Source organism: Podarcis melisellensis (assembly GCF_964234715.1).
Source record: "Podarcis melisellensis genome assembly, chromosome: 3".
Lineage (NCBI taxonomy): Eukaryota > Metazoa > Chordata > Lepidosauria > Squamata > Lacertidae > Podarcis > Podarcis melisellensis.
Genome location: NC_138530.1, coordinates 30,477,427 through 30,490,244, shown reverse-complemented (window position 1 = coordinate 30,490,244; position 12,818 = coordinate 30,477,427). Strand labels below are relative to the sequence as shown.

General features: G+C 39.5%; 1 protein-coding gene and 1 long non-coding RNA gene across 5 annotated transcripts in view; one reads left to right on the top strand and one right to left on the bottom strand.

Annotated features, from left to right (window-relative positions):
- SUSD4 (sushi domain containing 4) overlaps positions 1-12,818 on the top strand; it is a 69,075-nt gene that overhangs the window by 42,754 nt on the left and 13,503 nt on the right. For 2 of the 4 annotated variants that reach the window (XM_081904135.1, XM_081904136.1), the window contains exons 4-5: positions 3,924-4,103; positions 7,394-7,582. The exons of 1 other annotated variant lie outside the window; for it this stretch is intronic. In XM_081904135.1, coding sequence (XP_081760261.1) covers positions 3,924-4,103; positions 7,394-7,582 — 369 coding nt within the window. The remainder of the gene's footprint in view (positions 1-3,923; positions 4,104-7,393; positions 7,583-12,818) is intronic. One more of the 4 variants, XM_081904137.1, reaches the window with a different exon arrangement.
- LOC309366259 lies at positions 9,829-11,020 on the bottom strand. The gene is made up of 2 exons (XR_014166620.1): positions 10,639-11,020; positions 9,829-9,945 (listed from the first exon to the last, which is right to left on the bottom strand). It is a non-coding gene; the product is annotated as an uncharacterized lncRNA (long non-coding RNA).

The following is a 12,818-nucleotide window of genomic DNA, read 5'->3' as shown; positions in this document are numbered from 1 at the left end:
ATTCCATTATTCTTTTAAAAGTTGGATTTTCTTCTGTCGGGGGGTGGGGGGCAGAGTATGGAATGAGCATAGGGGAATCATCAGTACGTCATATAGATGCCCTGTAAAAAGTGAGTGAACAAAGTGTGGAAACTGTGCACTAAATTCTTATTGTGGAAACAGTTCTGGTACTTGATATGTCAAGACTAGGTGGGACAACATTAGCTTTGCTACAATCCTTTCCGTATACAAAGAACCCATTCTAGGAAGGCAACTGCACTGCACAAGCTCAGAAGCTTTTTTTTTTTTTTTTTTACGTTCTTAGCCAGAGAAAAATACTCCCAGAAAAGGAACTCAGTTTGGTATGCTGTCTCAAATTACAAACTGGAGCCAAAACCAGGCAAATAGGTGATTTGACAACATAGCAAACTAACATATGCTACTGCTTTTCGAGTCACAAACTTGGCTATGCTCCTGCTAAGACTAAAAGAAGCTGGGGATTTAGATTGCTTCTATTCACTGACAGAGAAACACACCTTTCTGAGCAGTTTCAAATGTAGAGGGGACAGGAGGTACAAACATCTGTGTTGTGTAAATAGTTCAAGTGTGACCAATCTACAGGGAAACAGAAAACACAATATATTTGCACTTACTACTCTCGCAGCACTCATTTTCCTGACTCAACTTATTATTTAGAGGGAGCAGAATGTGAATGTTTTGCTTTGCTTATGGCTCTCCTCTTCACTATCCCTATACATTGTGATGCTCTCTTTGCTGTTGCTTCCTCCCCCTTCTCTGGTTTTTGTGTCTATGCATGTTATGGAACACAAGTAACTTGCATGAGGCAGCAGAGGATGGCTGAGTGGGCATATGAATGATGCACACAGACCTCTTATTCCCTAACAACCCTTGTGTTACTTATGTGCGTAAGTGGGAGAAGGGGGCACAAACAGGGCGCTGTGCATGGCCACCATGGCCACAGTGGACTAGGTCATGTGCAAAATGTAATGTGCAAAGTACCTCTCAGGCTCGTTAACGTTGAATGTCTTAGTGCTATACTTCTGTCATAACAGAATATTACACTTGGGATTTCAGAGCTTGCATTTTCTCTGTTTATCTTTGTTAAAAGGTAAGCACCACATTGATCTGCTAAAGCTGGGTTTGTTTTGTTTTGCTTCTTGCATATCTTAAGGCACAGATATCATAGTTAAAAGAAATAGTCTAGAGAAAAGCATGTTAATATTCATTTCCATTGCCGCTTAGAGATTGTGTTTTGGGCTTTCAACAGTGTGTTTACTGAGAAAATAGAAGGGCTAAGCATCTTTTCAGCAAATGAGGAGTTTTAAATTTTCTGTTTTAACTTTGAGCTGTTCCATATAGAATATGTATTTACTTACCCCAGTTGCTAAAGTGGGAGCTAGTAGTTACAGGTTTTCCCCCCAAAGTCTTGGGTAAAAAACAAACTGTACAGTTTCATCCTTTGTACATAAGTGTTCAGCAGATTTTCCTCCTTGAACAAGTCTCCTCTGCCTGAAGCTTTGAAGTTGGTTTAATAGCAGAAGCTATTTGAAGGGATGGCAGTCCACTAACAGCTCAGTGAAAGAAGCAGTGTTTCTGGCCAGCATCCACACAATTAAAATGGTGCAATCTACAAGCCATCATCTGAAATAAATGAGAGTGAAGTCATTGTATAACAGGATCAATGTTTCTTGCTTTTGAAAATGGAAATCTTATATTTCACCTCAGTTATGTTCCGTGTCTATTTGTGGAACAGCAAGACTCCAAGACAACAGCAAGCCACAAGTCAATGATGTATTCATTGATGTTTTTGCTCACAGTTGGTCTGTATATGTCACTCTTGAGATCAAAGATGCTGTGCTTTCTTCCTCTCTGAGTTTTGCTTCTTTGGTCTTGTGCCCCCTCCCCACTGCTTGCTGTGGATAGAGTCCATGCCCTATATCCTCCCCACATTGCATAATGCAGTAGGATAGAGTGCTGGCATTGTGCGTGAGGAAATTGTGCTTCACAGTTTCCACTTGCCTAAGAAGACTGCTGAGTGGCCTTGGGCAAATTGTGTTACCTCTCAGTCTAAATAACCTTACTTGACTATCGTAGTTCTCAAAGGCTGATTTGGAGAAAGGAAAGCAATAGAAATGTAATGTATAAAAAGAAATTGATTAAAAAAAAGGCACAGTTCAGTAAGAGCCGACATAGAACACCTAGTATCCTTTATAACACTTGACATGCTGCAAGCCCTTCTTAAGTGGTTGTGTTATTATCTACTGTATTTAAAAATATTTAAAAATATTAGAGTACAAGCAAGTGGTGCTCTGCAACAAAATGTTGCTATGTACTCCTGGTGTGTATGTGTCACCTGAGTCTAGGGAGGCTGAAAACAAAAGTTAGCAGAAAAGATAGGAATCTTTGCTCTTCCTTGGTTTTCTTTCTGAAGAAAAAAAAATATTTGATTTCTTTTTAAGAGTTCTGGAACATTTCAAAGGACCAGCCTTCATGTAAGTCAATGGAACCTGAGGCTTATGTGTGCTTGATTTGGCCTAGGAAGAGGTCTGAGGGGGAGCAATTTAAATAAATTGACCTTTTTGCCACCTGAAAGGTATGGGGGATTCTAAACTGGGAATCCCAACCAAATTCCGCCTCAGCATTGACCTGCACAGTGGAACAGGATTCTCACACCCACAATTTAGTATTGATTCATTCCGTTTATAGACAGCTCTGTACTATGATTGCAAGGCAGTCCGCAATAAAGCAATGAAACTATAAAATGCAAATCAGTACAAACAGCACTCAGTACAATACCAAAATAAATTAATAAATCCATAAAATTTGTAACTGATTATTTCAGCAGACCGGTCACGTCACCCAGCACAAACCAAACATCAGCATATCACAGATTTTCCTTGGTTCCCCAAAAAGGGAATTAGGAGGCCAACCAGAGTGCTGTCGGATGCAGTGCTGGGGGCTGCTGCTGAGATGGGAAGCTGTGAAAATTGCCCCCCCCCCCCGCCCTTTTTCCAGCTAAGAATGCAGGAGCCTCTGCTGCTATTAATCAACTGATACATACACGCTTTATGACTAATCTATAGGATAGATATAGAGCTGAGGTGGGGGGCTGAGCTCCTGACCTTAAATGTCCTTTTGTGCTGCAGCTTGTAGTAGACTCTTCACAAAGGGGGGAAAAGGGGATGAGTAAACTAATCCATAGTAATGTGGAGCAGAAGGAAACTAAAGTATAAATATGCAAACACTCCTTTTAATGCCACTTGTGATGCAAAGAAGTAAATAGGGATTTGAAATAATCTGATGCTGTGGAGGCGCTCTGAGGTTTGAAGATGACTGAGGATGGGGATGGATGTGACTGACGCATTATAAATTTATACATCATTTAAAAATACATTTCATAAAAGGGAAGACATATTACTAGCTTTCAGTTAGTCTAATACTGTAGCAGATAAGTTTGGTATGTGAGCAGTGCTTTTTTTCAGCCGGAGTGCAGTTCTGGCACCTCTCAGGTAGGCATCATTGCTCCCCCCGGTAAATAATAATAATAATAATAATAATAATAATAATAATAATAATAATAAATGATTTCAAACTCTTCTTCATATACCTCCAGTTGTTGTTGTTTTACTCTTTATAGTAATACTGTTGATGGAGTGGTTGTATTTTTATTTTGCTGTAAAGGTAGTTTAACTATACATACAATATTAAAGATTGTTGAGAACTTGCCTATAATTCACAGGATGTAATATCCTATAATAGTCTTGATGCTAATGGAAGTGTGGTGTTAAATCAGCTTAGGCACAAAAGTTCGCAGATTCTTCTAAGAATAACTGCTATTGTGGGTTGACTTTGTGTAAGAGTGTTTTCACATAGCTGGTCAACATTTGACGTTTAAGTTAATAATATATAATTTCTTTATGAAGCCACAGATTGCCTTGCACCTGTTGTTGAAGATGCAGAGGTTCATAACAAGACATACGGGACTGGAGATAAATTAATAATCAGCTGTCATGAAGGATTCCAGATCCGTTACCCTGATTTAGACAACATGGTTTCAGTGTGTCAAGACGATGGAACGTGGGATAATCTGCCCATTTGTCAAGGTTTAGTACACCAGAACATCCTCTTTTATAGACCTTACGCCTTGTCTCAGTGTAACATGCCTATTTATCTTTCTTATTTCTTCTTTCTTTTACTGCTGAAAGAGATAATGGTTACCTATAGTTCTTAGTACAGTAATACAGTACCTTTTGCCAAATGACTTTTTTTTCAATGAACATGGGCAAAAAACATATTTGCATGCCACTTGGTTTAGTACAAAGGTAGGGAACCTCAGCTCAGCACTCTGGCCACTCTGGCCAGTCTTCAGGACTCTGCCCAGGCCATGCTCAGTCCCAAGGCCCTACCTCTCTCCCTACACACTGTACTGGGCATTCCTCAAATACTCTTGCCTGGCTGCAAGGTGTCCTTGAACTGTGGCAGTGTCTTCTCCTTGCCTGGATGCAGGGAGCGGGGCAGTGTGTGGATAGAAACCTCTGGCTTTTGAGTGGCTGAAATGTAGCTTTACTATACAAAGCAAAAAGTAACATCCATTACTTTGTCCATTTATGTCTCTGGCCACATCCATTTTTATGTCTTGCACCAACCACAGGTATGAAAAAAAAAATCAACTTCTGTTTTAGGATGACCACTTGCACATCACCGCAGAAGATAAAATGCCCCCTAAAGAGTGGATGGAAGATGTTAGATTTGTATAAAGTTTGCATATGCCTACTGTACACTGAAGGGACGCGGGTGGCGCTGTGGGTTAAACCACAGAGCCTAGGGCTTGCTGATCAGAAGGTTGGTGGTTCGAATCCCCGCGACGGGGTGAGCTCCCGTTGCTCGGTCCCAGCTCCTGCCAACCTTGCAGTTCGAAAGCACATCAAAGTGCTAGTAGATAAATAGGTATTGCTCCGACGGGAAGGTAAACGGCGTTTCCGTGAGCTGCTCTGGTTCGCCAGAAGCGGCTTAGTCATGCTGGCCACATGACCTGGAAGCTGTATGCCGGCTCCCTCGGCCAATAAAGCGAGATGAGCGCCGCAACCCCAGAGTCATCCGTGACTGGACCTAATGGTCAGGAGTCCCTTTACCTTTACTGTACACTGAATAACTTTTCTGCATATATATTTAGAGAATAGTTCTAGCTACATTTTAGTTGCCCCTGTTGCTAGACAGGGAAAGCTTTATTTTAAGGTGTGCACTGCTTTGTTTTAGGTTTTAAACTTTTTAAAAAGGTTTCAGATTTTACTTTTGGTGGAGTTATGCAGTGTCTATTATGCTTTCCTGCCATAAGTGAAAATGAGCAGATATATTTTATTTTTAAAGTATTGGAGAGCAGGTAAGGAAAAAGTGAGCCCTAAGGCATGCTCCCATTCTCTTGTTCTTTTCCTAGAAGGGAGAGGTGTTTCTATTTTTGCTTATAAAATCTATTTATAGACTGCCTTTTTAGGTATAGCCCACTCAAGGCACCCTATGTATCATAAAAACACAATACAGTTTTAAAACACAGCTATATAATTAAAATGGCAACTGTACAAACTTTTTTAGAACACAGTTCGATTAAAAATAAATAGCTGTGCAGATTCTCACTGCTAAAGAGATATACTTCTTAAAGTAGCTTTCTATTTTAAGCTTATAAAATAAAGACTTAAAAGAGGGGGGAAAGCTGCCTGAAATAAACCCTCCTATATATTTGAGAAGTTGAGGCACTCTCCATTTCCATGGGGAGAGCGCTCCATAAACTGGGGCAACCACATATAAGGCCTTCTCTCCCATGGCACTGACCAAGGAAACAAGATGAGCAAATATTCATGCTTGGGAAAGACCCATTTGGGTGTAAGTCCTTCCAATACCTTGGTCCCCAATTGTACTTTAGGTCAAAACCTACACTTTCATTTGGTCCTGGAAACACAAAGCTGATGAAGAACAGGTTTTACATACTCTGATCACCAACACCAAGGTGGCAGCATTCCTTTGCAGTTAAGTTTCTGTACTTTAAATGTCCAGAAAAAGAAAGTTGCGTATTTCTGAAGCGGCCTGCAAGAATACCTTTGTGTCAGTTATAAGCATCTGCACAGTGGTAAAAATGTATTCTTGGTATCTAGGAAAATTTTGTAGCATAAGGAGGAGAGGCGGTTTCTGAGGTAAATCTGGAGCTTGTCTCATGCTGTGGAATTGGATGCCAGTGCAGATAGATGACTGACATTCCCATCCATGTCAGGTGGGGATCTGCCATGCCCTGTTAGCTAAAGTTTCCAAGCAGGGCAAATTACAATAAATGGGCTACGCTTGGCCGAGGGGGCACAAATTGCACTACGACTAGATTCAAAATAATAGACAAAGCCATGGTGCCTTTTGACACTGTAAGCAAACTTAAACCAAGTGTACTCCTCAGAACAGATAATACACTGTTGTGTGTGTTTAATGGCAAAGTCACAAAAGTCACAGAATTAAGTACCTTTTTGGTATGTTCACATAGGGTTGTACTGGATTAATTTCTACTCATAGTAGATCCACTGAAATGAATTGTCTATTAACTTCAGTGGAAATACTTTGACTATGATGGCTAACACTGGGTGCAACCTATAAGTTCCTATTTGAAATATCCTCATTGGGGATCTTTTGTTGCCAGCTAAAAATATGTTGGTGTATGGCTGTAAGAGTACATTAAATTTATTATATTAAATGAAGCTTAGAATAGGAGGCCCACAAAATGCACGTGGTGCTCATTGAGATTGTTTTACGAATTTTTGAGCCTGTTTTGATTGATGGAGAAAGTAAGAATAAAGTTTGCTGCCCACTACAAAGCTCCCCTTTCAAGCAGCATCCATTTGCTTGCCTAAATATTTTTGCAGCTAGTGGGTAACTGTGGAAGCTTCTTAGTGTGGATGTTCAGACCCATTGCAACTAGTTGGAACTAGCCAATATTCCTTTCTTAACTGCATTCACCGATTACAATACATATAAGATCACACCTTTGAAGTGAACAAGCAATTGTTTTGATAAGTATCAGTCTGAAAATGAAGGATTCCATGTGAAAAGGAATAATTATTAAACTAGAAACTGAAGGGGAGGGGCAGAATGTATAAAAAGAGAAAATACTGCCATTTTTAATTAAACCTATGCTGATTTTGCAGACAGTATATTATAATTTGCTGCAGCTGTGCACTAAACAATTAGGAGTAGTGATCTGGCACATTGCGGGGTGAATCTGAGAGTCGAGTCAGATGAGCAGGAGTAACATTCGCTGTGGGGAGAGAAGGGAAAATATATTTTAGCCTGATAGCTGTAATTGGGATGTTTGAAAAATAAGCATCTCATAATAAGATACCTCCTTCTTCTTAATTTGCAGGTTGCCTGAGGCCATTGGTTCTTCCTCATAGTTACATTAACATATCTGAGTTCGAGTCCTCCTTCCCAGTAGGAACTATGATATATTTTCAGTGCTTTCCTGGATATAAACTAGAGGGGACAGAGTTCCTTGAGTGCATGTATAACCTTATCTGGTCAGATAGCCCACCTAGGTGCCTTGATGTGGAAGGTAAAACATCTTATATCTTTTTAAAACATTTATTACTTGTCAGATAATATCTGGTATATTTTTTACTTCATTTAATGACTTTTCACTTCACCTTCCTCTAGAGCCAAACTTAGATGTTCTACTCACACAATTAACTATTATGTGGAAGGTTTTGTAAAAAAATAAATTGCAGGTGTTGGGGTGAGGAATTCAAAAGTGGGCCCAGTCTGACATGGGAGGGGAAAAGCCCCTTAACCCTCTCCCTGCTGCTGCAGTGCCAATTCAGGTCACACACACACCCCTCCATGCCTTCTATTTGCAGCAGCGGAAGGCCCCATTAGCTAAAGTGGTGCTTCAGGTTAAGTACAGTTTCAGATTAAGAAGGGACCTCCGGAACGAATTATGTACTTAACCCGAGGTACCACTGTATTTTCATTCTGAAGTGGTACAATTCCAAGGGGACTGGACACCACTTGATTCTTCTGAATATGACCCCCGCCCCGCGTTAACTATCCTGAATGTATTTATTGTCTCTATTCCCCCCACCCTGCCCGCATTTGTTCTCACCTGTTTTTTTTATCAAAATGTGTGCCCATGACCATCTCACATTCTTTGCAGTGCCTCACTGAAAACATGCCCATGAGAACAGACTGTTTCTGCTTTTCCTCTGTCCTTCGGTCTTTCCACCAATTGGCATTTCTTGACAAGTCCAGCAAATATGAGTCCTTGTCTGAATAGTAATAACATTAATGTAGTTTATTCTGAGGTACAAACAAATGCCCTTAAAATACACTGCTTTTTTGAAATTTAAATGTGAATGTATAAAAAAGAATGCTTCCATTTAAACTTTGCTGAGAATATGTCCTCCTCAGTCATGGCATCTGAAATAGTACTCCTGGTTTTCAGGATCATTTCTCAAGCCTATTCCAAGAATTTGTCGTGCATTATCTACTTCCTAACCTTCCAGTACATAGGCCAATGGGAGGGGGGTGTAGAGATTGCATATCACTTCCAATCATTCAACAATTTCATACATCTAAGTTTCTTCAAAACCCTGGATGAAACAGTATCTGATCCTGGTGAATCATTGCTGTTGGACCTATTGATTTGCTCTGAAACCTTTTTCTGCAGGAACTTCTATTAGTGATAGTGTTCAGCACAACTAACCAACTGAAAAGAATTGCCCTATGTAGGTGCTCACTTTTGTGTGAAGATGGAGGGATCATGTTCATTGGCACTGTGTTGAACTGTATCACCTTCAGTCCTATAGAATGAGCACGACAGTCTTACAATGTAATATTTTGACAATATGTCTTCAGTGTTGCTTTTCCTTGGTTTGTTGTCCTTCAGTTGTCCAAAGCCCCCATTGATTCTCTCACATCTTTCCTTCCTCTTCTTTCAAACAGTATAAACAACTCTGGAGTTCTACAGATAATGATAATACAAGTAGTAAAAAAAACTTGTCTTAAACGTATGCATTGTCGAATAGAAAAATGAGTACCTGTGACTGATTTTCTGTGTCCCAGTTGTCAAGCTTCGCCAAAAGATTTGAGCAAGCAGGGTGTGGAAATTAAAACTCTATTGATACTTCTTTCTAACTTAATACCCATGCAGTTTATTCTTGTTTGTGCACATAATACTAAGTTACAGTTTAGTGTGCTGTACAAACAACACACCTGTGAAATTTGTTCAGTGCCCCTGCTTGGCTTCTAAAAACGAACAGTGCGTCTGTGACAGAGGGGTGGGGTTGTTCTTTTCCTTTAGCCCCTGGCTCCAGAAATTACATTTGTTATTTCCTTGTTATTGTTATGTTCCTAAATATGGACAGATGGGGGAAAGTTGCTTCCTGTGGTTAGTGGTGAGAAGGGAGGATACAGGCAGCAGGTTTAAATTGGAAGATGGATCAATTAAGGTTTTAATAACCAGGAAGAATTGTCTATCAAGAATGGTTTGGCAGAGGAACAAATATTCATGTGAACATGTAGATTTTCAACACTGGAGGCTTTTAAGAAAGGATAATTAGATGATCTGTCAGGAATGATTTGGATATAATTGGTATTGCTGAAGGTCAGGGAAATTGGTTTAGTTGGCCTTTACCGTGTCAATTTTTATCTTGATCTGTGCATTAACACTGGTGCAAATATTTATGGAATTACACCTGTATTGTATTGTTGCTTGTAGCTTGTATATACATACACAAATGTTCAGTATTAACAGATAAGTGCAAAGTATTTTGTATGTGGAATAAAAACACTAGAGATAAGAAGAATTTTCAAAATCTGCCTAGTTTATGTAGGATTCTTTCTTACACTATAATACGTTTGCAAGGTTTGCGTTTTTCTTCTTTCGGAGACAGTTTTTTCGCATTTCAACTGGTAATAAACCTAAATAAAATAATACTGTGTTAGTGTCACATGAATAAAATGAAATTATATTATCAATTTTTGAAGGCTGTCATATCTGTGCATATAAACACCCGATTTGGTTGCCCCCCCCATCCACTCCATTATGGCATCCTGGAAAGCATATTACTGCTGAAATAATAGAAGTGTTTTGAAATATGCCATACTGTAGTAAGTTTGCAAACACATTCCCCCCCCCCCATCTGTGGACATTGTAGTCTTGTCTAGGCAGGGGGCAGAGGCTATAAAGTGACTCATTCCTGTTGCATATCCTTCTCCCCCTCCCCACCTCTCCATTGCTGAATGTTTATAATCTTGAAGCCATGCACACAATACAGTGCTAAGAGAACAAAATATTGGCTTGTTATCTGCGTCTCCTTTTTATGGCTTCTATTCCAGTTTGATAATAGGGTTGTCAAACTAAATCACTACTTTATTCCTACTGTCACCTGTGTGTTCTGTGTAGAAACCCCTTGGTACAGTTTCTAGTTAATCAAATCTCTAAGCATCTTTTTTTTTTTAAGCTGCATTTTCTTCCCCAAAGTGTTGCAACATATATCTTTTGAAAAATCCATTTCCCCTCCTCCCTGGACTATCAAATTGTGCTAAAGGGTTAGGCAACAAGAGAGAAGAGCTGGTTACTCCCTGAGGCCTGCCTTTTAATATTGAACTTACATTTTATGTAAGGATAAGCATGCTTGCTTTTTGTCATGGAGGGAGAGCTGTATTACCGTTTTGTATCTTGGACCATACTGATTGATTGAGCACGAGGTCAGTGGATAAATCTTATTTGCTTTATTCCCACTAAAGGTTTTGTACGTATTAGTACATGGGTAGGCAAACTAAGACCCAGGGCCCGGATCCAGTCCAATTGCCTTCTAAATCCAGCTCGCGGGCGGTCTAGGAATCAGCGTGTTTTTACATGAATAAAATGTGTCCTTTTATTTAAAATGCATCTCTGGGTTATTTGTGGGGCCTGCCTGGTGTTTTTACATGAGGAGAATTTGTACTTTTATTTAAAATGTATCTCTGGGTTATTTGTGGGGCATAGGAATTGGTTCATTCTTTTTTCAAAATATAGTCCGCCCCCCATAAGGTCTGAGGGACAGTGGACTGACCCTTCTTGAAAAAGTTTGCTGACCCCTGTATTAGAAGCTATACTGTCAGTCAAAGCTTCAAACTCAGCTAACACAGAGATTTAAAAGTCAATATTATGCCGTTTATAGTTACTTTTGAATGATACTCAGATTATTTCATTTTCCAGACTGCTGCTGCTGCTGTTACTACAGTGGTACCTCGGGTTAAGTACTTAATTCATTCCAGAGGTCCGTTCTTAACCTTAAACTGTTCTTAACCTGAAGCACCACTTTAGCTAATGGGGCCTCCTGCTGCCGCTGCACCGCTAGAACATGATTTTTGTTCTCATCCTGAAGCGAAGTTCTTAACCTGAAGCATTATTTCTGGATTAGCGGAGTCTGTAACCTGAAGTGTATGTAACCCAAGATACCACTGTACTTTATTTATTGCCTTATACTATGGGATCCGAAGGCAATTTATATCATAGAACAGAAAACATAAGAATTGGTTCAATTAAATAAAACAACAAACTAAAAGTGATCATATATAAATCCAAAGCAATTTTAAACCTTCAACTGCCATTACAGATATTTGTATAATTAGCATTTTTTAAAAAACAGCTATTAAAAGAGCCATCAAGCCATGGAACATAAAAATTAACAGTAGGTGGTGGTTGCCTGAATTCACTCATTTTGGAGGTTATATTGGGGAGCGTGCCTGTCATAATCACCCACTTGGATAAATAATTGTTCTCAAGCTTCCCTGCTCCAACCCCATTTTACAGCTTTCTCTGTAGTTTGGTTTTTAATTATATTAAATGTTGCAAATGCTAGCAGTAAATAAGGCACAAAATCTAGTCAGATTAGCCTTCTCCCAGTCAGAGGTTTGAGAGACTAATCTTGGTACTTTGAAATCTCTATGGAAAGCTGAAGGGGAAATGTCTACTGACCTTATATAACTTGTCTGTCAACATTAGCAATAGATCCCCTAATCAACTTTGATGTGATATCTTTCCTTTCTATTTCCTTTCCCCTTCGTGCCCATTCTTTGAGAGAAATAGTGAGCCCCATCTAGTCTATATTTCAACAGGGCTATGATTTTTCTCACATAAATGTTGACAACATTGCTGTAAAAGAATAGTTTAGTACTGTATCTTTTGCTGCAGGATGTTTGCTTATTTTTAGAAGATTGGATTAAGTTCCACTTTATTTGGTATTACTGGATAAATTACATTATTGTTGTTTCAATGCCTGCACAGGAATCTGCATTGCTTCTAACTCCCAAAGCCTCAACATTTTGGACTACTCTGCTGCTTACAAAGCCCATGGACCTAGAGAAACATATATACCTATTTAAACAAAGTTATATGGCACGAAAAATTATTGTTACATGCCACCCCAGTCTCCATAGCAGGGTGAGATTCCAGGGGGTCCAGGGGCTTCCTCAGAGTTATAAATGATGTCATTTGGAAATTTCTGGGTCCAGAGGATAAAAGGTCTGTCACCCACAAATTCACAACAGTATACAAGTATAGCAACGAGTCTCTCTCTCTCTCTCTCTCTCTCTCTCTCTCTCTCTCTCTCTCTCTCTCTCTCTCTCTGTGTGTGTGTGTGTGTGTGTGTGTGTGTGTAGGGAGTACTGACATCACATTTAGACTTGGTAGAGATTACTGAATCTGCCTTATTTATCTTATTTATTCAGCTCACACACAGCCAGTACAGACTCTTATACCTCTATACAGTTGGTTAGTACTTTGTCAAATAACAGAAAAGACCATG